A 23,814-nucleotide genomic window follows, 5' to 3' on the forward strand; every position below is an offset into this window, starting at 1 on the left:
AATGGAGTCCTTAGGTGGACAGACGGGCTGACGGACAGACGGGCTGACGGACAGACGGGCTGACGGACAGACGGGCTGACGGACAGACGGGCTGACGGACAGACAGACAGACAGACAGACAGAAATAAGAAGAAGTTTCACTTCAAATATGCGCATATAGTGCACACACAATGTTTATATTCTGCTGATGACGCTAACGGTAAAGTGATAAGTATAGAAAAAAAGTGATTTGGTGTATTGTCATTAAATTTTATATTATCTGATTATCTGACAATCGAGTTAAATTCTGTCATTTTAACACCAAAGTTTCAACCTAAATTGTGCTGATAAACCACTTAAAAACTTGTGGATAGGATCAGAAAAATTCTATTAATTATTTTATTAGATTCTGTCAAAAATATATAATTTTGGGGTTGTTAAAAAAATAGCATTATATTTAACAGATCTTTTTATTATAACATTAGAATTAATTACACTTATTAAGTATTTGTTCTTGATTTTTGTATTATTGTCGCAATTCTAAAGTAGGCAGCTTAACAAATAAATACAATTTAATTCGTACAGGGAGTTTCTTAAATCTAACATCACATTTTATTCAATGGTGCATCTTCCTCGTTGTTTCTCTCATTTGTAACTTGAGTAGCCATACCCCCTGTAACCGTATGGCTTTCCTAGAGTATTCGTCGTTCTGTATCCATCATATCCACTTGAGTAATATCCTATAAAGAAAAACAATATAAAGCGTTAAATGATTCACATATGACGATGGAAATAAAAGGTTTTTCGACGAATTTGAATTATCTACGCCTCACTGGATATAATGCACTGTTTTGCCATGAAATTAATTATATAACGCTCTCGACGTTTTCAATAAAGCAATTAATTAAATTATAATTCTTTCTCCAGCAAGTCTATCCCTTTGTCTATAAAATACCTATGTCTGTGTGGTGGAGTTATTAGACATCATTATTTTATGAGATTTTTTTCTTCGGCGTCTAAATTGGTGTTTGTGGATTCCCAATTCAGTAGTTTTTAGCAGAAAATAGTTTTTTTAAGTGATTCATATTTTCAAAATGTAGTTTTCAAGATAACCGATCTTAATATAAGAATATTACATATCAGTTATGACTTGTAACATTATAGAGGGCTACTTATTGAAAAGTATGACGTCAGTGAAACCTGCCAACTCCATTTTTGATTTTAAGTAAATAATACGTTTAATACATCGTTTTTAACGTAAAATTTTTAAGGAAATGTTGAGTTTGATTGTTCCCCAACAAATATTATTGTTATCCCTTTATCATATTAACGCATGAATATACTTGCTAGTACCGTTTCTTTTCTCTCCTCTAAAATTAGGATTAATGGAGTTAGCAGTTTATCACATTTCACCGACGATGACGATGAATCGTTTCTTTTAGGCAAAGAGACTAAAGGGAAGATATTAAATACATATCGATTTATTGGGAGGGACATTTGTTTTTCTGATCGGAATTTAAATACTTTTATAGAATTTTTTTTCTAACAGAACGCCAAAATTAATGGCAATCATTGGCAGTCTTACGGCAGGCGCCTATAATAATTACATGGCAGTCATAGGCAGTCTTTGGCAGTTGCTTGGCAGTAAAGGGATATTTTGGCAATACATGTACATTTTTTACCTCAGTGAGACACCCCTAGTTGTCTCACTGAGGTAAAAACTGTAAGTGAGTTTTGAAAATATGTTGCTTATTGTTAAACACTAATATTTCATCAACTAACCGTGCGGTTTAAGAGTATGTTATAATTAAGAGCGTAGTAAAAAAGAACGAGCTTTTCAACGGTGTACCACACCAGGTTGGTTCGTTTTAAAAAAAGTGGAGGTGGCTACCTCTTAAGTGAGACGTAAGAGGTTTCCTTCTAATCCCTCGATATGTTTTTGAGATATTCTTGTTAATATGTATTGTATAAAAGAATGTTCCCGCTAGCTACTTTACAAATTGTCATCTTGTACATTGACAAACGGGATATGAGGAGACTGTGTCGACAAACCGATTGTTTCACGATCACTCAAGTGTTTGGTTTGGAATTCGAATAGCCAAATTTTCGTTCAAATTATAAAATTATAAATCCTCAAAAAGGTTTTGAGGATTTATAATTCCGCCATATTTAGAACTATAATACTAGAAGAAGGAATAAAAGCTACAACTTGATGCCTAGTACCGTTTTAGACAAAAAATGCAGCGTTTTCTATAATTGTAGGGTTTATTACAAAAAGCAATAATATTTTCCGTTGTTATTATAATTGCGTATTATACGCAAGTATAATTTTACAGGGGTATAGAGTCTTAAATAAATGCTAATATTTTTAGGGGTAGTATATTTCGACCCCAGAAACATGGTAATGGGGTTTTTATCGCATTTTATAAATTTGGTATTTTTTATTTTTTTTAGATTTAGTTAAAAACCATAATTTCTTGAAAATATGGCAACATAGGTAGTAGATTAAATTTACCAGAAATAAAACCCAGAAAAGATCCAGTAGTTCTAAAAATTTAAGCAAAAAAAATATTTTTAGTGAAAATTTTCAAAGTAAAATAACTGGATTATTTTTGAGTTATTTGAATAGCGGTAAAGAGAAATTATATTTCTTACAAACATTTGCACTCATTTAAGACCCACCCTGTATATAACGCTATATAATATAAAGTTGCCGAATTTTTTTCTCCTACAATAGTTCACAGATTAAAAATATTAAATTGTTTAGTTTAGAGTATTTTACCTCCTCCGTATCCTGGTTTATAACCGCTGTACCCGCTTCCATATCCACTTCCGTAGCCTACTCCATACCCTCCACCATAACCGCCTCCCCCATAGCCACCTAAGTAATTGGTGCCTCCATATCCACCGCTACCGTATCCTAAGCCACTTCCATAGGAACCTCCATAACTGCTACCATATCCGCTTCCTATTCCACTTCCATAACCGCCTCCATACCCTAATCCGCCACCATAACCACCGCCGTAGCCGCCTCCAAGGCCGCTTCCAAACCCTATACCATAGATTCCACTTTGTCCTAAAGAGTTTCCATAGTATCCACCTCCTCCTGGATAGTAACCGCTAACATAATAAAAAGATTAAATAAATGAATAAGGGTTAATAACTTTATTATTAAAAAAAAACAGCAATGAATTTATTCTTATTGGGCGTATCAGGATGATGTAATAGTAGAATCACGTGTATATGTACTGCAGTCAGTTTACTATGCCTTTATTATCAGCAATATAGTGTAGCTCTTATGCTTCTATTAATTAGGCAAAGTAAACCAAGTCCTCCTACTCTGGGTGCTTGCTCACCAAGGGATAGAAGGCAATGAAAAAGCAAATGATCTAGCTAGAAAATGAGCGAACACTCCATTAAATCGACCAGAACCGTTCTGCTTCCCAAGCGATAACCAACTAAAGGCGGAACTCAAGAACTTGGAAAACTCCATCCGCAACCTGAAGTAGGAATCTTGCAACGGTCTAAGACACTCTAAGATGTTTCTGAGGGCTTATGACCAAGAAAAACCAAAGATCTTCCTGGATTTAAGTAAGAACAATAATCGGATTGTCACGGGGTTTTTAACAGGACACTGTCTCCTCAATGAACACCTCAGTAGATTGAAACTAAGAAGAAACGACGAATGCAGATTCTGTTGGGAAAATGGGGATAATGGGGAAACATCAGAACACCTCATCACTTAGTGCGCCGAGACGACAACCATTCGTGCCATGAACGTACGACTAATATTGGAGATGGAGAACTACCCCATGTAAAATCTCTGGGAAATAAAAGCCTAAAAAGCCCTGGGACTGTATGATGAGTTATAACTCAAGAAAGGGGGACACAATAGAAGGTCGCAGTGATTAACTCCCCTCCCACTCATTCTAAATTCTAATTCTATGCTTCTATTATCATTTGAGACAATAGGTGAAACACTCGTCTCCAAGTGCAATTGATTATGTGGTCGAGAACGATAGCTGCAATATCTACTGGGACTTATATAAGCTTTTTCTACTATAAATCCCAATGTAACAAGCTCGATATTGTTCAGCTAGACTAATGAACACGCTAATTTGTCATCAAGTTTTCTGCTTTAGCAGAAACCAGCATTGGGGTAAATGAACAAAATATGTAAAGGAAGTACATCGAGCCGATGAGTGAGTTACGCAGACTATACCATGAAAATACAATTATAATAATAATGCTTTATTTTGCAAGATCACCCTTTATTATAAAAGGAAAAAGATAAATAAAAACAAGCCATGCGGGAAAGAAACTGAAGACGAAGACAACTAAAATTGGTTTAAACTCAGTTCCTGTCAGATCACAATGTCGGCAAAAAAAAATGCGTGTTATGTATAGCAACATTCTTTTACCATATCTAAATTTTCTATCAAAGAAAATAAGAATGAACTTCCAAAAAAATAAAGCTAAATAAAAGTATTTAACGAAAAATAATTATGAGAAAAAAAACTAAGATAATAAGATGGAATATTCGGTGAAAATATAAGGCTGGAAACAAAGAGACTGTTAGTGTAATGTCGGACAGATTTTTCTTTCGGAAAAAAAAAGAAAAATAAGTAGATGCTTTCAATCATTAGAGATTTTAGAATATAGATACAGTTAAATAATAACATTCTTATTAAGTGTAATAACGATGTATTAAAACAACTAATTACATAAGTTTAATTATATGTAATAACATGTGATTATTTGCAAAAGGAACTGAATACAATTTTATGAAAGGTCAAATTTTAGTTCCTGGATAAATTAATTTCAATAAAATAATGAAGGTATCTTGAAGTCTTGAAGTAGGTATATATGTTACGGTTAAGGTCCGATGTCCGGTTAATGTCGACGTTACCCGGTTAATCTCGAGAATAACATACAACAAAACAACCAGAAACATAACCTAACCCAAACATTAACGTGTTAATGTCGACATTAACCGGTCATCGGATTTTAACCATAACATATATATTATAACAAACTTTTCAATTAGTAATCTGACGGTTGCAAAATTAATTTTGCGTCCTTAATTCCGGAGATTTTTGTCGAAAATTATTTTAATATATTTTTGCCATAATGCAATATGACCTGATATTATATGTGATATATTTTTACCTAATGACGTGAACGTAAGTAGGACATTTTGAAAATGAGGAATTTTAAATTGGAATAGGAATATTGTATCAAAAAAAAACAAAGTTTTTATTAACATATCTTATGGGGGTATCTTTAAAAAGAGCTGCCTAGCTGTGAGCATAGTAAATCTATAACAATTTTAATTCTATTTCATTTGTCTTAACAATATAAAGTTATAAAAATGAAAGAATTACTACCCTCCCATGAGTCGCAGATTATAGGAAATATGGATACAAAACGCAACATCTTATATAAATCCCAAAGAAAATTCTAACTGGAATACCCTGGGAGCAGCTAGAAAAAGGAGAAAACCCTTATAAATGGACATAGACGTATTTTATTGTTAGAATTGTCAAAAAATGTCCTTCTTAATTTATTCGCAAATTCCAACCTTGAGGTTTTCCAAAAAATATAGTTTGCGTTATTTTCTTAAAATTTATTATTTTATTTTGAAAATAAAAAAAATACAATTTGACTTTAAACGATCCTGTACGGGCGCTGAATATTAATGCGAATATTATTATAATACCAATGTTCTCCAAGAACATCACAAAATTCATAAAAATTTCAATCGCAGAGCACAGATATTTTCTCTGTATTTTCCAATGTGTTGGTCTGAATATCACATATAAATTTAGAGCATCACGTCAGATTAATGAAGTACTAATAACAATCTTTTTTTTTAAATCGAATTTAAAATATAATTGATCATCTTCTTTTTAGTATACTTACAAAAAAGGACAATACTTACAAACTTACATACCTACTTTTAAAAATACAATACGTAAAAATTAAATTCTTAACAGATACCTTGTTTGGCCCATTGTACGAGCAACCAAACAGAATGCTTTTAATAGATATCAGAACTAGGTATGGGAATTTTCTACAGCTCCTATAGAACAATATTATTTCTCCGTAGTTTTTGAATTATACACAGAATAGTTTGGGTATAGATCCAAACACTTAAGTAAAAAAAAGTGGATAGAACGTTTTTTTTTACATAGCCTACATGTATATACATTATATTCTTTATTTTAATGATCAGTTATAAATTAGTATTAGAGAATTAGAAAAGTAAACATTTTAGAAAAGTAAACAGAATTAGAAAACTAAACAACGTTTTTTACTTTTCTTATTCTTTTTAGATAAATCCTAAATGCAAATTAATGGAGTCGTCTTCTAATAATTATTATACTACACACTCTTTAAGTAAGTTCGGGATAGAAAATAGAATTTCGGATTTCCACTGACTATTATATTTTGTGAAACTTTTAGATTCAATACCGAATCATTGTATACCACATTCAGAGATAACTTATAGATAGAGTATGATGTATAAGAATTTAAGTAACGTATGTAGGTATACTATAAATCTCTATTCTTACCTGGAGTATCCGCCTTGACTATAATAAGGCCTTGTGTAGTAATTACCACCTCCAGAGTAGTATCCACCCCCATAACTGGAACCATATTGACTACCAAGACTACCCCCTAGTAACCCATATCCACCAGCATATGCTGATGTGCAAAGGGCTGTGACTACGATGAATATCTAAAGATATTAACAATACAGTTAGTATTATAGAAACAATATTATATACATAGCATTTCCTATAACAAGAAATATAATATTTTAGATGAAAAATAAATTAAATGCATGTTGGGCACACTTTTAGTTAAATAATTATAATGAATAATTATTTGAATGGATGAGGTTCATGGTCGAAAGTATAAGTATAAGTATATTTATAGTAAGTATAAGTATATTTTCTAAGAAATTAAGGCAAATGCTTAAGAAAATTATTTGAATTATTAAGAAAACAAATATTTTAAATTTCTCGACTTTAGTGTTCGAATTAACACATAGTGACACTCTATGCGTCTATGCACACATAGTGAGTATGATGCGGTTCCTTGATAGACTTTTTTAGTTTGTTGAAATTTGTCCATTTTGTTCATGGACATTGGCGCATCAAATCGATGCATTGACGAAACGCATCGACAAACCGCATCAGCGTCTGGTAAGTATGCGGCTTTACTATAGGTGGTTATATATTAATTGTTCATCAGTCAGTTGTTATGTTTTTTTTTATAGAAAGGTTTTCAGGAAACTGATTAAAATTGGCAATAAAAACTTTATGAATAAGGAATAATCTTAAAAAATAAATGGCATCAATTTACCTACCACGAAAATCGTTGACATTCGATGTGTAAAATTATATGTGTCATATATACATAAGTTATTTTATCACAGCAGATAGGTATCTGCACAGCCAGATAGGTATATACAATACAATACAATACTTAAAGGCAGTGTATCACAAGCATCTGGTGATGATTTAACATGAGATTAGCACTACTTATATTTTTTTTTGGAGAATACTGAATTACTCGAGTTGTAAGGGACATTACATGGCGACTACTAGTAATCTAGATTTTGTTTTAGCACTTACGGGAAATACACCTTTCTTTTTAATTGAATTTTCATGTACTTGCATAAAATTACAATAGGCCATCGCGTAAGAGTTACGTAAAAAAACAATGGTTTAACAAAAGAAAGGTGTTTAATTAAACAAAAAAAATCTAGTTTAAATTATTATTTTTTAGTTTATATATCTTTACTTTTGTAATTCTTTATTATATTAATTTCTGATAATATATAAAAAATTCTGGTCCAAATTCACAGCTTATTAAGTTATTTATATCAATAAAAATTTCTAATTAGCTTTCATCATATTTGCGATATTTAAATAATATTTCAAGATTAAGAAAAAAACTATTAAATACATCAAGAACTAAAGAGGGGAAAACATGATTTAATTTATTCAATAGTGGTGATATTTCAGAAACTATCAAATAAATATGCCTTTAGTTAGATACTTTTTTGCAACATACCTCCGATATTGTGGTTTTAATGACATATAAATTTATGAGTTTACTTTATTTTCAACGTGGGTAAATGCTAATTTATTAGATCAGCTTTAAAAAATTAAATTATTTTATTACAAAAAATTAAACACAGCAAGCACCTTAAACTTTGAGACTCATTAGTCGGTGATAATTAAATTAATAATTATTTTACCAATTACATTAATAAGATTTATCATGTCATAGACAATTATGTTTTATAATTTTTTTTTTAATTTACCTAGAAAAATGTCTAATATAATAATATTATGGATGCGGCATACATATTTAAATAGATAGATATGTTGTAAGTACGGTATTACCAAAAAATTTTAATTTTGGTTATTTTCTTTTTTAGTCAACTGAAGTTATTAAATATAATACTTTATTCTAAAAGCTCGAAAAATGGCTATAGTGTATTTCTCTAATATTTATTGACATTAATTAAAATGTGTTTATTTATAGACTATTTTTTGACTGTTTTTGATAAACTGGTACATTGTTTTTTCGGAAAATCAGAAATTTCTTTGATTATCTATTTTTTGTTTAGATAAATATACAGGGTGAGTCTTAAATAAGTGCAAATATTTTCAGGGCTGGTAGATCTCGATAACAGAAACTTTAAAATATTTTTTCTTTACCGTTTTTTTAATAATATATCCAAAATAACCGAGTTATTTTACTTAAATATTTTTTGCTTAAATTTTGAGAACCATTTGATCTTTTCTGGATTTTATTTTTTGTAAACTTAATCTACTACCTATGATGCCATATACTATCAAGACATAAAGTGTTTTAACCCCAAATAAAAAAATCCTTTTTAAAAAATTTCAAATTTTCAAGTTTTTTTTTCGAAAACTAACCAAAAAAACTTCATAATCGTGTTTCTCGGGTTGAAATATACTACCCCTAAAATATTTGCACTTATTTAAGACTCGCCCTGTATAATTATTACATTACAAATAACAGTTTATTTAAATTAAATCAATTTTATTCTAACAGAAAAATTTATTAAATATCGAATACAGTTTTAATAAAACAAAATAAATACATTTCTGAAAAATTTCAAACAAATATTTTTTTACCATTATTAATGCAATAATTATTTAATTGTCACATTTTTTTATTTAATGATTTGATTTTTCAATGCAGTTACTTACTTAAAAACAAAATTTTGTAAATCTTTAATATAGTTAATAATAATTAATATATGGATGTATTATTTCAAATTACAAACACATTTAAATTATAATTTATTTTTTGGATCTTTCATTCATACATTTTCACTTTCATTTTATTTATTTTTTTATTTATCATAGTAAATAATAATAAAAATAATTATTAAAAAATGTCAATCAATTAAAAAATTATAAATTAAAAAAGTCTTCATGAACTTAATTTTGTAAACCCATTAGGCACTAAATGTAAAAATCATTTACTTACAGAGATGTGCATTTTAGCAAATCACAAGAACTTCGGTACTAATGCTTTAGAAGTTCGCGTTTGGTTTTTATATAAGATAAAGCTCTATCTTAACCTTGTGTCGCCTTCTCCCACTTGCGCTTTCGGTACATTTAAATAATCTTTTTAGTTTAAAAGTACTTGCCAATGGATCGGCTTCCATCGTAAAGGTTTTTGCCCATGTAACTCGGACATAAACATTACAAAAGTTTACTTTTAGTAAACATATCCATGTATTATTTAATTTTACAGCGGAAACGCGCAATGTTTGCCGCTTATTTTCTTTTTTTACAAGGTTCTATCATATTTTCATAATATTTATACTAAAATTTTAATTCACTTTCTATATATAAGTATAAAATATCTATTAAATATACCTTATATTTAATTATTTATTATCAATAATTATTATTTGAATCCGCTGTTCAGTACAGCTTTTGAATTATTATTTTAATATGGGTTTTATATAACGGCAACTCTTAAAACACTGCTAAGAGTTACTGGTTGCCTACAGTTTTGAAATATTTATTATCATAATTATTATTTTCTCATTCCGCTTTGCATTCATGAAAGAGAAAGCTAGGTATATTGAAAATCTCTCTGTTTTTTATGTAACTTCGGTGATTTTCCAACGTTTTTTGAACGTTTACACCAGTGGTAACTCGTTAGAATTTTTTGCATTTATTTCGTACTAAGAAAAATGCCTAAAAAGCATATTAGTGAAAAATACAGAAATCTTTTAAGAGAAGGCACCGTAATAAATTGTAAAATTGTCTTAATTCTGATTTATAATTGATTTAACTCTTATTTAACTTCATTTAAATTCTCTAAATATGCTCATACGGCACTGTCTTTTTGACATTGACATGGAGGTTCTCGATGTTACCACTGGCAAAAGCGCCATTTTAGATAGTTTTGTTTGTCATCCTAGTTTTCTCTTTAACGAGAAACAATTTTTTCGGGATAGTTTGTCCAAAAAACATTTAAAAGTAGGATCGAAAGTTCCTGAAGTATGCCCGTTAAAGTGGACCCCACTTTACCACCGCCAGCGAATTCTAAGCAACCCGGAATAACAAAGAGTTTGCTCTATAATGGCTCGAGATTCCAAGGATTTCAAAAGAGTAAAGGAAATTCTTATGAAGTTGAAGTAGTTTTACAGGTAATTATATATTTGTGTTATAACTAGCTATAGGTATTACTGATATAGGGCATTTTTTGTAAAATCATATTTCCGAATAAATATAGGTTAGGGCTTTCAGTTTTGATTTGAGATTAGCATCTAAAAATAGAAAGTTATGCTACATTTTGGCAAATTTGAGGGACTACGTATTAAATATACAATTTATACATTTATTCTTCAACATATTTTGGCGGTAAATCTTTAAATTGAGGTTAGATGGTTTTTTTTCCAACCCTTTATTTACACTGCAACTGATCCAAGTTAAAATATACATTGTTCTTGTTTTTTTCTAGCATGTCGATGAAGAAAATTCATATCTTTGTGGATACTTACAAATAAATGGCTTAACAGAAGAATTTCCGAAGTTAACGACGTTTTTTGATGGCGAGATAATTAGTAAAAAGTATTCATTTTTAACGAGAAAGTGGGATGCCGATGAGGGAGTAGACAGAAAACACTGGGTAAGTAGGAAACTTTTATTATATCGTACCAAAGCATATAATGGTTTTTTATAGAGTAAATTCTCACAGTTTAGTCAATATGTTAAAACATTTAATACTGATACATTTGACTATAATCAACTCACAGACACTGACTATGTGTTTATGAGGTGGAAGGAACATTTTTTAGTTCCCGATCATACTATTAAAGATATTAGTGGAGCCAGTTTTGCTGGCTTTTATTATATTTGCTTTCAAAAATCGAAAGCTACAATTGAAGGATATTATTACCATCGAAGTTCAGAATGGTAAGGCCCGAATCATTATAATTAAGTTATTTATTTAACGCTTTATAAATTAATTAATTAGAATTTGTACTTAAGACTGTTTGGATATTTTTAGGTATCAATCTTTAAACTTAACCCATGTGCCTGAGAACTCAATACAAATCTATGAATTTAGGTAAAGTTTTTAAGGAAGCTATAAATATAAGTAAAAGAGAATGTACAGTATATATGCAATAACAGTGCTGTTTTAACTTTTATTCAACACATAGTAATTTGTCTTTAAACTCTTCTGAAATGTAAAAAATGTCTTGCATTTGTTTGGAATAACAGTATTTTATCAAATCTCATGTTAGATTTAGTTTAAAAAAAAACATGCTTTAATTTGGATAAAAGACCAAAATTTACATTAAAATGGTGATACTTAAGTTTCTTCCAAAGGACTGATTTAAATATTTTTTTAACTTAACTGATTCGAGTTTTTGAAAAAAACTCCTGACAAAATAATGTAATTATTTTTTTTTGTATATTTATGTATAAAATCTTGTTAGATATATTTTTGAATTATTGTTTTTAACTGATTTTTTTCTTTATCAAAAATATATAAAATAAAGTTTTTATGAATTTTATATGGTATTTCTTTTCATAGGGAATAATTAAAACAAATAAATATGTACTAAAATTTCTTCTTATTTAAAATATATATAAATATCAAATTTTTAATTTTGTTTATTCTATTCTATTTACATAGATGTGTTATTTTCTGACTGATGATGATGGAATACATTGCTTGGTCATATTTGTTACAATCAATGTAGTTTCATATAGTAATCAGTTAGAAGAGAATATTAGAGCTATCAATGTTTTCAAAATTTATTATGGTAATGAAGTATCAATTTTTATAATAGTTTTTAGTAATAGCAAAAATATTTTGAAGACATTGATAGACCTGAAATTTCTCCAAGTTTTCTAATGTCTATTACAATATTATATTACTAATAATTTGAGAACTAAAACGTTCTCATACAAAATAATTGGATAGTATTTAAAGTATTATGACTGAACAATATATTATACACTACTTTACTCTTACTGAAAGATAAGTCCTAATGGGCCTACTTAAAATTAAAAAGATGTGTGACTGTGGCATTATAAAAGTATATGTAAAAATTCCTTTGTATTTTTTAACAAAAATTAAATGTGGTTATTATAAGGAGTATAAAATATCACAGAAATTTATAAACAATAATATAAAATTAATAAAACAATTATATCTAAATTTTATTAATATAGACTAAAGAATCAAGTATGAACTTAGTTAATGTGTGTTTAGTTAATGTATGATACTTTTATCACAAATTTTTGATGCAAAAAATGTATGAGGAGGCAGTGCGAGAGACAGTTTACGTTAAAATTTTTTAAACGTCAGTCTTAAAATTAATTCTTAATAGGATCAAGGTATACAATGGATTATATTGAAAAATAAATACCAGTATCAATCTATACCTTGAGTAAAGAAAAATATATTTTTGCAGTCCTTTTTTTGAGACATATAAAAATCGCCTCTGGAAAAATACTTATATTGCACTGAAGGCCTAATATTTATTAAAAAAGTACTGTACAAAAAGCTTTAAAACGCGCAATGCGTATGAAATATTTCCATTATGTAATATTTGAAGCAACTTGTCGACATTTATCACAATGTGCATGTAAAAATTATAAATTTAGTAATCTTGTCTCTATATATTCACAGTTGAGAAAGGTTTTGGTTTAATAGTAATAAACATATAAGTCTTTTATAAAATTTGTCTATATCAGCTAGTTTATAATCAGCCTTCTCAACCAAAGTGTAGATGATTCTTATCAGACAATTTTTAAAATTAGATTTCCCATTGAAAACAGTATTATCAACCAGAGTTTGAGATCTGTCTTGTGTGATCTGCTAGCTAGATTTACATATGGTAACTTTTGATTTAAACCATTTTCTTCATAGTTTTGCTTGCAACCCATCCAAAATGGCCCCGAAGGTTTTTGTTCTACGTGTTCCACGCTCATTCGTTGATCGTTGAATTTCCAAAAACCTTTGCCTTTGAAGAAGTAAGTCCGACCTAAAAGTTTACAGCAATTAATTATTTTAATGAATTAAATAATTAATATGACAGTGTTTACCATCTTTCCATTGGAACACGGCATCTATATCAGTACCGACTCCGTTCCACATTGCCATGTTTCTTGGATAGTCCAGTTCGACTTTTTGTACACTTTCATCGAATCTATAAAAAATATATTTTAAAAATTATTCCACTTTATTTTTTCATGAAAAAAAAAACAAACAAGAGATATGAATGGAGGCACTTATATAATTTATTATTCCATAGTTGTTTTTTCTTAATTAACTACCATACGGTTGAAAAACAGCGGTAAGGACGGCTGGGAAATGACCGATGATAATTTTGATGAGGTCAAGCCCTAGACGTCATTACTTGGGCCATACTTTTTTTATTCTTTAATGGTGCTTACTGCGCTGGCCTTAAGATGGCTATAATTTATATTTATATTGAGCAAAAATAATTTTTAGATGGTGTAGTGCAGGGCGGATACAGGAATTTATTTTAGGGGGGGGGCCAAATAAAAAATCATGTAGAATATGCTTTTTAGGACGCCATTTTTAACCCAAAAGCCTAATATTTAACCCAATTTAGAGACTTTAGGGGGGGGGGGACCCTGGCCCCATGGGCCCCCCTCTGTATCCGCCACTGGGTGTAGTTAAAATATTTTTGGGAAATGTGTCTGGAAACGTCCATATTCCTGAAAAAAACTTGTTTTAATCTTTCTATAATTAGTGTTATTTTTTGTACAAGTTTTATGACGGTTTTATGTCAATTTTTAGTTTAGACTTCGCCAAAATTATTATCGATTGTCATTTCCCAGCCGTCTTTGACGCAGATTTTTTTTCGATCATACGGTACATGCGATACTAAATTTGTTTTATACAGAATTTGGATTCAAAAAGGAATATACAGGGTGGTCCGAACCGTATTACGGAAACTTCGTCAGTATATTCTGCAGATAAAAATAAGTAAAAAAGTTTGTATAGAAGTATGTTTTAAAATGCTTAGTTTCGGAGTTACGGGGTGTAAAAGTTTCATTTTTATTTCGATTTTTTTCCAAATAATTTCCGAAGTTACATCACTATGGAAATTTGGTGTCTGGGAGTTTTTTATATAAGAAATATTCAAAATGGTTCCAGCAAAAGTTTCCCAATTATGACGGGTGATGGCGCTGATCGTCAAAATTTTTGGACAGGGATTTTGCTTACCGACAATACGACGTGAGCTACGACCGGACCAGGACCAATCAGAATGATCAGTCCTTCCCTAGTCTTCTTATTCAAAGGTTTTGAAGAGTTTAATAACTTTTCGTCCGTACCTGTATAAAAGTACTAAATGAAAAAATATACATTTTCGTGATTTTTTACGCAAAAAATGTCGTAAATGTATATTTTTTACAAAGTAGTTTTATACAGGTAGGGACGAAAAGTTATCTATTACTCTTCAATCCAGTTAGAAAATATGTAGGTGGTGCCCTCTACAAGTAGGAGTCATATTGACAGCAAAATCAAATTTCTCATGTCAAAAAACTCCCAGACACCAATTTTCGTCCAAATATTGACGGTACTTCAGAAATTTTTTGGAAAAAATCGAAATAAAAATGAAACTTCTACACCCTGTATCTCCGAAACTAAGCATTTTAGGATGTACATTTATGCGAACTATTTTACTTATTTTTATCTGTTGAATATGCTGCCGAAGTTTCCGGAATACAGTTCGGACCACCCTGTATAAAAAAATTAGGTATTTCTTTGCAGTGACGTAAAATTGAACACTTATAAATCATAACTACTAGAAAGGCGTTTGTTACTAGTTATTTGTAATTAAAAAAAGCAAATATCTCACCTCCAATACATGTCGCCACTGTAAAAATAAGTCTGCCCATTATGGCCCCATACCATGGCCCCATCAATTTTCTTTAAGCTGACAGGTAAACCTAGGTCAGTAATAGGCTTGGGATAACCAGGAACTACCCGCAATCCAGCAAACAGATAATATTTATCTCCAATGAAGAAAGCGATATGGCCATCAGGACGTTCATATACAGCATCAATGTGGGTGAGGTTTTTGGGAAAGTCTTTCCATAGACGGGTTATTTCGGCAGGATAGTTTTTCTCTACAAGTCCATTATCACCTATTCTCCAGAAATACTGTAACAAAGAAACATATTTAATATGCTTACTAGTATCACAGATAACATATTTAGTCTGTGTGTTGTATCAAAGATTAGAACGTTGGGTTATTAGTAATTACTACAGTGTTACTGTGTGTACAGTGCACTATCACTTGCACTTTTTAAACTTATAGAGATACTTTCTAGTTTCTAAGTTACGTTGAAATATTTTATAAATATTTTATTTACAGAAAAATATCCGATACTAAAATGTTTTAAAATTTTTTAGTGTCTATTGGTAAACGTTGTTTTTGTGGTGTGATTTTTCAGATATTATTTGACAATTAGTTGCAATTTCTTGAAAAGAAAATGAAACTGTAAATGGAATTGTTTCTGAGTGCATATTTAAGTCACCATAGCTATTGTCTGATGCTGGAGATTTTATTTGTCTGAAACATGTTTGTCGTTTCTTATGGATTAGGAATATACTTTATATCTCGTGGTGTTTATGGGAATAAAATATGTTTACAGTATAAGTAGCCTTTAAAATATGCGTCTAATAGTCATATACAATCCTGGCAAGCGAAACCTTGGGTCGGTGTTTAAATATATAGGAGTGAATCGCTATGGTAATCTAGTAAGTCGGAGAGAACAAAAATGCGAAGTATTTATTGCGTAACCACTTGCTAGATGCTAGAATTGGGAAATGCGCTTGGGAAAATACTTGCTCTTCTGTCTTTATTCAGTGCATCTTATTTTACTAAGCGTGTTGACCGTATTGTATTGTATTTGACTAAGAGTGGTAACTGAGGCCGCGAGTAACTGCGGCCGCGAGGGCCTATTGTGGCTCAGTTTCTACAAGCTCCTTAATAGAAAAAGAGCATTAATATTCACCCTCAAGACCCAGCCTTTTAACATAGGCCGTTATGTCCGAGAGTGATATGTCTTCTAGGTCTGATAGGTCTAGCGTGGGTTTGCCAAACACCTCAAACCTGGTCCTGCCCCCAGCGGGGCAGGTACATATAACGTGCTTCATTGTTTCGTCATCTTCCATACAGAGTCGGCATTCGGCGTCTTCCACCAGTCCCATCCTCTGTAGGTGTGATCTCAGCCGGCAGTGGCCCGTGTATACTGCAGTAAGCGTACGCGCTCCGTTCCTACCAGCCTTTAGGAGTTCATCTGTTCTACGTTTGGATGGCCCTGCTAGGATTGTCTTGGCATGTTCCATTCCGGGACTGTCATACCAGTCCCGAAACGTCGCACCCCTAACCCATTCACAGAGCCTGTCTCTTGCGAGATTTTTTGGTACGCTAAGTGTCGGTTCTGGGCCCACGAATGGCGAGCCTGCACCAGTTTTGGCGAGGGAATCAGCACGTTCATTTCCCTCTAGGCCGACATGTCCCGGTATCCATTTTAGCGACACTTTGTTCTCATCTCCTAATATATTGAGTAGTTTCTTACAACGTCCTGGACGTGCTTTTCGTTGCCTCAAGTGCTTTCAACGCGACTTGACTATCCGAAAATATGCTTATTGTTTTCCCGGTGTATTGCTGTTCTACCAGCAGTTGCACACAGGTTTCAATCGCATATAGCTCAGCTTGGAAAATTGTGGTGTGTTTTCCAAGACTGTGGTAGATCTCAGTCTTTGGACTGCTGCAGTAAATTCCTGCGCCAGATCCTTTATCGTTTTTGGATCCGTCCGTGTACCAACACATTTCCGCAAGTAATAAGCCGTTTCTCGGCTTATCCCATTCGTCCCTATTCGGAAACAGGACGTTGTAGGTGCGCGTCAAGAGTTGGATTGGTGGTGTGAGATCCGAGACCATTCCCAGAATCTCATCCGATTGTAGTTCATCTACTAGTCGGTTTTGTATGAACATGATTGTTCCTTGGCTCTCTCGTGCCATATTTAGAAACCTATATGTAGCCCATCTCGCCTCTCTCTCCAAAAGAATTTGAAGAGGAGGTAAGTCGAGTAGGGTTTCCATAGCTTTTGACGGCGTAGAATGAAAGGCACCAGTCACCGCTAAGCATGCTGCGTGTTGACCGTACTCTTCGTACATACAAAAATGGAAAAATACTTGCTCTTCTGTCTATTGAGTACACCTTATTTTACTAAGCGTGTTGGCCGTACAATCGTACACACGAAAATCGGCATCCAAGGCCAGAAATGTGGACCCTAGTATTACAACTACGAAGGTACTTTTAAAAATGACACGGTAAATACATCTTGGTCTGACATTTGCGTTTTATGGTTAATGATTTGATGGTGGGGATTTTTTTTTCACTGAAATCTGTTATTAACATGCAGAATGAATGGGAAGAAGCAGCTCACAATAGAACGGAGTGGAGAAGAATTGTAAACTCAGTTAACAGCGACAACCAAAAAGTAAAGAGGCAACAAAGCAATGAGAATTTTGAATGACCGGAGTGCGGTAGACAGATAACATCACGTATCGGGCTTTTCAGTCACAGAAAAGCTCATGCTTTTCAGTCACAGAAAAGCTCATGATAGAAAACGCCTTGCGTGACCATCTTCTGATGCGTGTCAAATACTCGTCAGCGAGTAATGGCAGTATGTATGTATATATGTTACTGTAAATGTCCGAAATGCGGTAAAACCTAGGATAAACGCGCTAAACCTAGGATTTACCAATGAATATCACCCTCCAAATAGCCACGCTCACCAACTCGAAATGTGGTAATATTGCAGTGACATATATAATGTTTATAACATGACCGGCCCCATAATATACCTGTTATTGTTCAGAGTATACCCCAGTCAGATATTACTAGAACTTCTAATAAAAATGGTACAGAAAATCATCTTGTTGTGATACAAACTGATAGCAAATATGGCCTTTATTATGAACATTTGCTACTTGTACTTTAACGATCTTTTATTTGATAATGGAATTAGAATATATCACAAGTCAACAGCCATGTTCTACATTAAATCAATCTCTCAATGAATACTTATACAAATAATAATAAAAATATACAGGTAATACATACTCTGTCTTTAAAGATGAACAGTTCTTTCCTTATTACTGCAATGGCATCGTAACTAGTATCGCAAGTATCTGGAGGTGGCTCTCCTGGATATTCTTTAGGAACATAACGTGTGGTCCTTTCTGTGGGTATGTGAGTGACGTGAGGCTGGTTCCTGTGATGCGGTTTTACAGTTTTGGTGTATGGCCGTTTCGTTACTAAGGGATAATCTTGACCTGCAAGGAAAAATAACTTATTAATACCACAGATTAGGTATCCTATAATTAATACTCTCTATGATGTGGCGTAATATTGATATACCGGGTGCGTTTCAAAAGTGGATCACCCCCTATAACTTTTTTATTTTTTCAGATAAAAAAAATGAGATTTGGTATGTTAGTATATGACATAAATTAGGATTCATTGACGTATTCAATTGTTTTTGGTCACTTCCTGTTTCACCGGAAATGACTACAACTTTTGATTTTTAAATAGACGCTCGGTATATCTAGGATAAAAAATAGGATAAAAAAATCGATAGAAAATGACATTCTGAATAGAATAACATATGTCAACTTTTGACATTCTCGCTTAATAAAAAATCGTATTTTAAAATTCAATCTAGAGTGCCATGGCTATATTAAAAACAATAATTCTTAATCAACAAGTCTTGGAAAAATAGATTTGATCGTCTAATGTTTTTAGTGTCTTGTCCTGGTCAGTTAGAAAATGCTCAAATCGTATTTTTAATCATATCTCAATTTTTTCAAATAGAACGAGTGTGGCTCATTAGCATATTTGGAAAAAACAATTTTCTACGAATAATTTGATACCACACACTTGGTATTTCGCGTCAAATTTTCGTTTATAATTTCAAATAAACCATATGTGAATATGTCAAAAGTTGACATACATATGATATGTCATTCTATTCAGAGTGTTATTTTCTATCGAATAAGATAAAAAAATACTGAGGGTGCCATTTAAAAATCAACAGTTGTAGTCATTTCCGGTGAAACAGGAAGTGACCGAAAACAATTGTATAGGTGAATCAATCCTAATTTATGTCATATAACAAATCTCGTTTTTTAACTGAAAAATAAAAAAGTTATAAAGGTGAGCCACTTTTGAGACGCACCCGGTAGATATTGTTTTTTATAATTAGGATAGGACCGAAAAATGCTCGGAAAAATGACATCATCTGGGCAATGTAAATTTGGACTTTCTTTGTTATTAATATAAAAATACGGATGGTATAGAGTATAGATAGTGGATATACCTATTTTACTTGACACATGGCACACATCATGTATATTCACAAATATCTGAATTACAAAACAAAATCAACGTAGTAATGCATACAAACCTATAGGCAAATATCCACGGACTATTCAAAGAACAACTGGTATAGATATTGTATATCATGAAATATGCGTGTGAAATAAATCATTCATTTTACTTACGAGTTGCTGTTGATTTGCGATTCGGATCATATCCTGGAGTATAATGTTTCTTGTCAGGCTTGTGATCCGGGTTACTACCAGTCGGATAGTAGTGGTGTTTCTTACTCGGATGCATTGGTTTTTGCGGGGATTTATCTGATCTGAAATGATTTTAAACACAATTAATACAATTTTTTTATATTTATAGTATTTTTATACCTGTTGGGATAATACCCATATGGGTTTCTAGGATCGTGCGGGTGTTTTCCATAAGGATTTCTCGGATCGTAGGGATACTTATGGTGCGGCCGTGTCACAGGCCTCATCGTTGTTGTCGTAGTTGTAGTGGTTGTTGTGGTAGGCCTGTAATAAGTTGGTTGATGTGGATAGTGTGGTATACGTTCCCTTTTTTTCTCATCCCTGGCACCTATAAATATTCTACTATTAGTGAAGAGTAGTTAGAAGTTAGTAGTGTAGCTTTACAATGTTTCTAATATACAGGGTAGTCCGAACTGTATTCCGGAAACTGCGGCAGCATATTCTGCAGATAAAAATAAGGAAAAATGTTCGTATTTTAGATGTATTAGATGTATGTCCAAAAATGCTTAGTTTCGGAGATACAGGGTGTAGAAGTTTCATTTTTACTTCGATTTTTTCCAAGTAATTTCTGCAGTAACGTCAATATTTGGATTAAAATTGGTGTCTGGGAGTTTTTTGACATGAAAAATTTGATTTTGATGTCAATATGACTCCTACTAGTAGAGGGCTCCACCTACATATTTTTTAACTGGTTTGAAGAGTAATAGTAATAACTTTTCGTCCGTACTTGTATAAAACTACCGAGTAAAAAAATATACATTTACGACGCTTTTTAAGTAAGAAAGGTCTCTTGGGAAAAATCGCTACGAGTAATGGTTTTCGAGATATTTGGAATCGAAATTATCAATACCTGTCATCACTGACATTAAACATGTTGATTATATAAATAGTTATTAGAGTGGGATCATAAATTTTAAATGTTTTTGTACCAAAAGTTCAACAAAAACTGTTTTATCATTATTTTTTTGCAGAAAAAATATGATTAATTTAAAAAAATTAAAATTCCCCAAATTTATTATTACAGTGAAATAACTATCTACTCAACGTGTTTATTTTTCGTCAATAATGGCATGTATTGACTATTTATATTCTAAATATCGTGAGAACGGTTGCTCGTAGCGATTTTTATAAAGAGATATTTTTTACGTAAAAAATCACAGAGATCTATATTTTTTCCCTCGGTAGTTTTATTCGGGTACGGACAAAAAGTTATTATGCTTCAAAACAGTTAAAAGACATGTACGTGGCGCCCTCTACCAGTAGGAGTCATATTGACATCAAAATCAAATTTCTCATGTCAAAACACTCCCAGACACCAATTTACATCTAAGCAGTGACGTTACTTCATAAATTATTTGGAAAAAGTCGAAATAAAAATGAAATTTCTACATCTCCGAAACTTTTTTTTTATGGAGGGGAAAATCTTCAACAGACACCCGATGTTGGATGGTCGTGGGCGGTGTCGGGTTTTTACCGACTAAAAACCCCCCTTTGCCAATCCATGCTCCACGCTGGAATTGCTCTCGCATTACTTCAACGTGGTAGCTGGCTTACTATTCTACTTGTCCCAAAGTTCTCATTTACTGTTCCTTGGTCCTAATGATCGTCCGTACAACATTATAGGTCATCTTCCATACATTTTCTTCTCCCATGATGTCCAAGGCAAAGTTCTCCAGAGTAAACCGCCTCCCCAGTACCTTCTTCTATATCTGTCTTGCGTCGTGCCATTTAGGACAGGCAAAAATCGTGTGTTCAGCATCATCTATTGCTTCACAGTATATACAAATCTCCGTATTTGCTCTTTTCCTTTTAAATAGGAATGCATTGAAGCAGCCGTGCCCTGAGACGGCCTGAGTGAGATAGTAGTCGACCTCCCCATAGTGCCTATTCTGCCAGTTGCTAATGTTTCTGATGATTCTGTGTCCATCGGCCTTTTGTACTAGTCCTCCAGCGCTCCTGCCAATTGGCCATTAGGGAATTTCGCGCCGTGGCTCTGTCCTGTCCGTTGTATATGTTGGCTCTTTCATTGATAAGGAGGTCTATGTATCTCCGAAACTAAGCATTTTAGAACATATATTTATACGACCTTTTTTACCTATTTTTATCTGCAGAATATGCTGCCGAAGTTTCTGGAATACAATTCGGACCACCCTGTATATTATTATATTTCAACGAGAGGCTATATTATGACAGTAACAGTTATGTCTGTGATCCTAATTCGCAGGGAAATTAAATTTTCTGACATTTTTTGGATGTCATGTGTCGAAATCTTCCCTGACTGGTTGGACATACATACTTTAGTATTCATTTATGGTCGCAAAAGTATGTGAAACTTACCGTATAAAGATTGGATGCCTAATCTGTCATCTTCGGGAAGTTCGTATTCGAAACCGTTTTTCATTTCCGTGTACCACGGGTACATCAATGCTCCTTCAACATTAGAATGGGACAGTCCTAGGGAATGACCTATTTCATGGGCAGCCACCATAAACAAATTAGTGCCTGGAAATAAAGAGATATGATAAAATTAACAGGTCTAGTTAAACACTATATTTTAAAACAATTTTGTATATAGGTTTTTTTGAAGGATATTTTATATGGGATGTGGATGATAGGTATTTGGTCGTCCTGGCCAAATACGTCTTTGGTCGGTATTTACTTTTCTTTGGTCGTTTTTTTTTTAAATTATATTTCAAAACTATTTTTTATACAATATTTTTGAAATATACATGCATTATACATGCTTGATAAGAGTGATCTTTGGTCGGTATTCACATGCCTATACCGCTTATAGCTTTTTATATATCTATAGGAACTAGCATGATGATCAAATCACCTCAGTGTGTTGATCGTCATAAGTGGTGGCTCATCTACCACAACCTCTCCCCTGGCCCCCTCTTTGGCGAGTCTGTTCGCTTCCTACTTGCCCACCACATTGCTGTAGCCAGGCACCTAACACCGCCTGGCCCGCATTGACGCAGCCAGGACAGTGCTTTTCGGCAGTCTACCACAGTTTTCTATCTCACTGATTGCATGGTAATGCTTTTTAAAGTGCCCAAGCAGTCAGAGTATATCACGATATCTCCTATTGCTTTATCAGCGATTTTCCCTCGTATACAACTACCCGCTTCCTTTATAGCTTAAACCTCTGCTTGTAGAGCATTACAGCTATCTGATAGCCTTATAGATCGTCGGATGTCTAGTTCCTCTGAGAAGATGCCCATACCTTTGCCTCCTGAAGTCATGGAAGCATCTGTGTAGACTGCTATCTCTTGAGTGTTCATTACTATGTTGGTTTCCCATTCTCCTCTTGTCGGGATGCGAATCCTTATCTTTTCTCCAAAATCATGTTTGGTGAGAATAGTCCGTTTTCTGGTCTAGCAGATGTGGACTCGTGTTCCCCATGATTTTTCCTATCATTGTCAATGTCCTCGAGTGACCGTAGTTGGTCTGGTTTCGGGATTCCCTTGGATCTAAGGCCACCCTTAGCGGTCAGATCCATCACGACTCGATTGATTGCAAGTCGAGAATCACTTCTAGCGCAGCTTGTACTGTGTTGTTCCTTGCTCCGGTAGTACCTAGAGCTGCTAATCGTGTACTTTTGTGCGGTTTTTTCT

At 32.7% G+C, this 23,814-nt stretch overlaps 3 protein-coding genes across 5 annotated transcripts in view; 1 reads left to right on the plus strand and 2 right to left on the minus strand.

Annotated features, from left to right (window-relative positions):
• Positions 1-435: 435 nt before the first annotated feature.
• On the minus strand, positions 436-9,638 carry LOC115879337 (keratin-associated protein 21-1-like). Of its 2 annotated transcripts, none has more exons than XM_030896113.1 (4): positions 9,520-9,638; positions 6,555-6,721; positions 2,762-3,099; positions 436-719 (listed from the first exon to the last, which is right to left on the minus strand). In XM_030896113.1, the coding sequence occupies exons 1-4, from the start codon at positions 9,529-9,531 to the stop codon at positions 625-627; spliced, it is 612 nt and encodes a 203-aa protein (XP_030751973.1). In that variant the 5' UTR covers positions 9,532-9,638; the 3' UTR covers positions 436-624. The 2 variants fall into 2 exon arrangements, with proteins under 2 accessions (XP_030751973.1, XP_030751972.1); XM_030896112.1 differs by lacking the exon at positions 9,520-9,638 and adding an exon at positions 7,355-7,626.
• Positions 9,639-10,415: 777 nt separating this feature from the next.
• On the plus strand, positions 10,416-12,068 carry LOC115879120 (glucose-induced degradation protein 4 homolog). Its single transcript, XM_030895777.1, has 4 exons — positions 10,416-10,696; positions 11,011-11,178; positions 11,233-11,465; positions 11,560-12,068. Exons 1-4 carry the CDS (start codon positions 10,550-10,552, stop codon positions 11,621-11,623), a joined length of 612 nt encoding a protein of 203 aa, XP_030751637.1. The 5' UTR covers positions 10,416-10,549; the 3' UTR covers positions 11,624-12,068.
• Positions 12,069-12,128: 60 nt separating this feature from the next.
• Positions 12,129-23,814, minus strand: part of LOC115879121 (matrix metalloproteinase-2-like) — a 245,013-nt gene continuing 233,327 nt past the window's right edge. The window contains exons 6-12 of one of the 2 annotated variants that reach the window (XM_030895778.1): positions 22,535-22,699; positions 20,318-20,525; positions 20,120-20,259; positions 18,681-18,892; positions 15,398-15,702; positions 13,611-13,714; positions 12,129-13,549 (exon numbers count right to left, since the gene is read on the minus strand). In XM_030895778.1, coding sequence (XP_030751638.1) covers positions 13,305-13,549; positions 13,611-13,714; positions 15,398-15,702; positions 18,681-18,892; positions 20,120-20,259; positions 20,318-20,525; positions 22,535-22,699 — 1,379 coding nt within the window. In that variant the 3' untranslated portion in view covers positions 12,129-13,304. The remainder of the gene's footprint in view (positions 13,550-13,610; positions 13,715-15,397; positions 15,703-18,680; positions 18,893-20,119; positions 20,260-20,317; positions 20,526-22,534; positions 22,700-23,814) is intronic. The other variant, XM_030895779.1, reaches the window with a different exon arrangement.

Source organism: Sitophilus oryzae, unplaced genomic scaffold, assembly GCF_002938485.1.
Source record: "Sitophilus oryzae breed Bouriz unplaced genomic scaffold, Soryzae_2.0 scaffold_1576_pilon_pilon, whole genome shotgun sequence".
Lineage (NCBI taxonomy): Eukaryota > Metazoa > Arthropoda > Insecta > Coleoptera > Curculionidae > Sitophilus > Sitophilus oryzae.

Bases quoted from the DNA above. Each gene is read 5' to 3' on its own strand.
- LOC115879337 (XM_030896112.1), bottom strand. The intron at 3,100-6,554 runs GTAAGAATAGAG...TTATTATGTTAG, and splicing joins AGTCAAGGCGGATACTCCAG to CGGTTACTATCCAGGAGGAG. The intron at 720-2,761 runs GTAAAATACTCT...TTTTCTTTATAG, and splicing joins TAAACCAGGATACGGAGGAG to GATATTACTCAAGTGGATAT.
- LOC115879120 (XM_030895777.1), top strand. From the start codon at position 10,550: ATGCCCGTTAAAGTGGACCCCACTTTACCACCGCCAGCGAATTCTAAG. The intron at 10,697-11,010 runs GTAATTATATAT...GTTTTTTTCTAG, and splicing joins AAGTTGAAGTAGTTTTACAG to CATGTCGATGAAGAAAATTC. The intron at 11,466-11,559 runs GTAAGGCCCGAA...GGATATTTTTAG, and splicing joins TACCATCGAAGTTCAGAATG to GTATCAATCTTTAAACTTAA.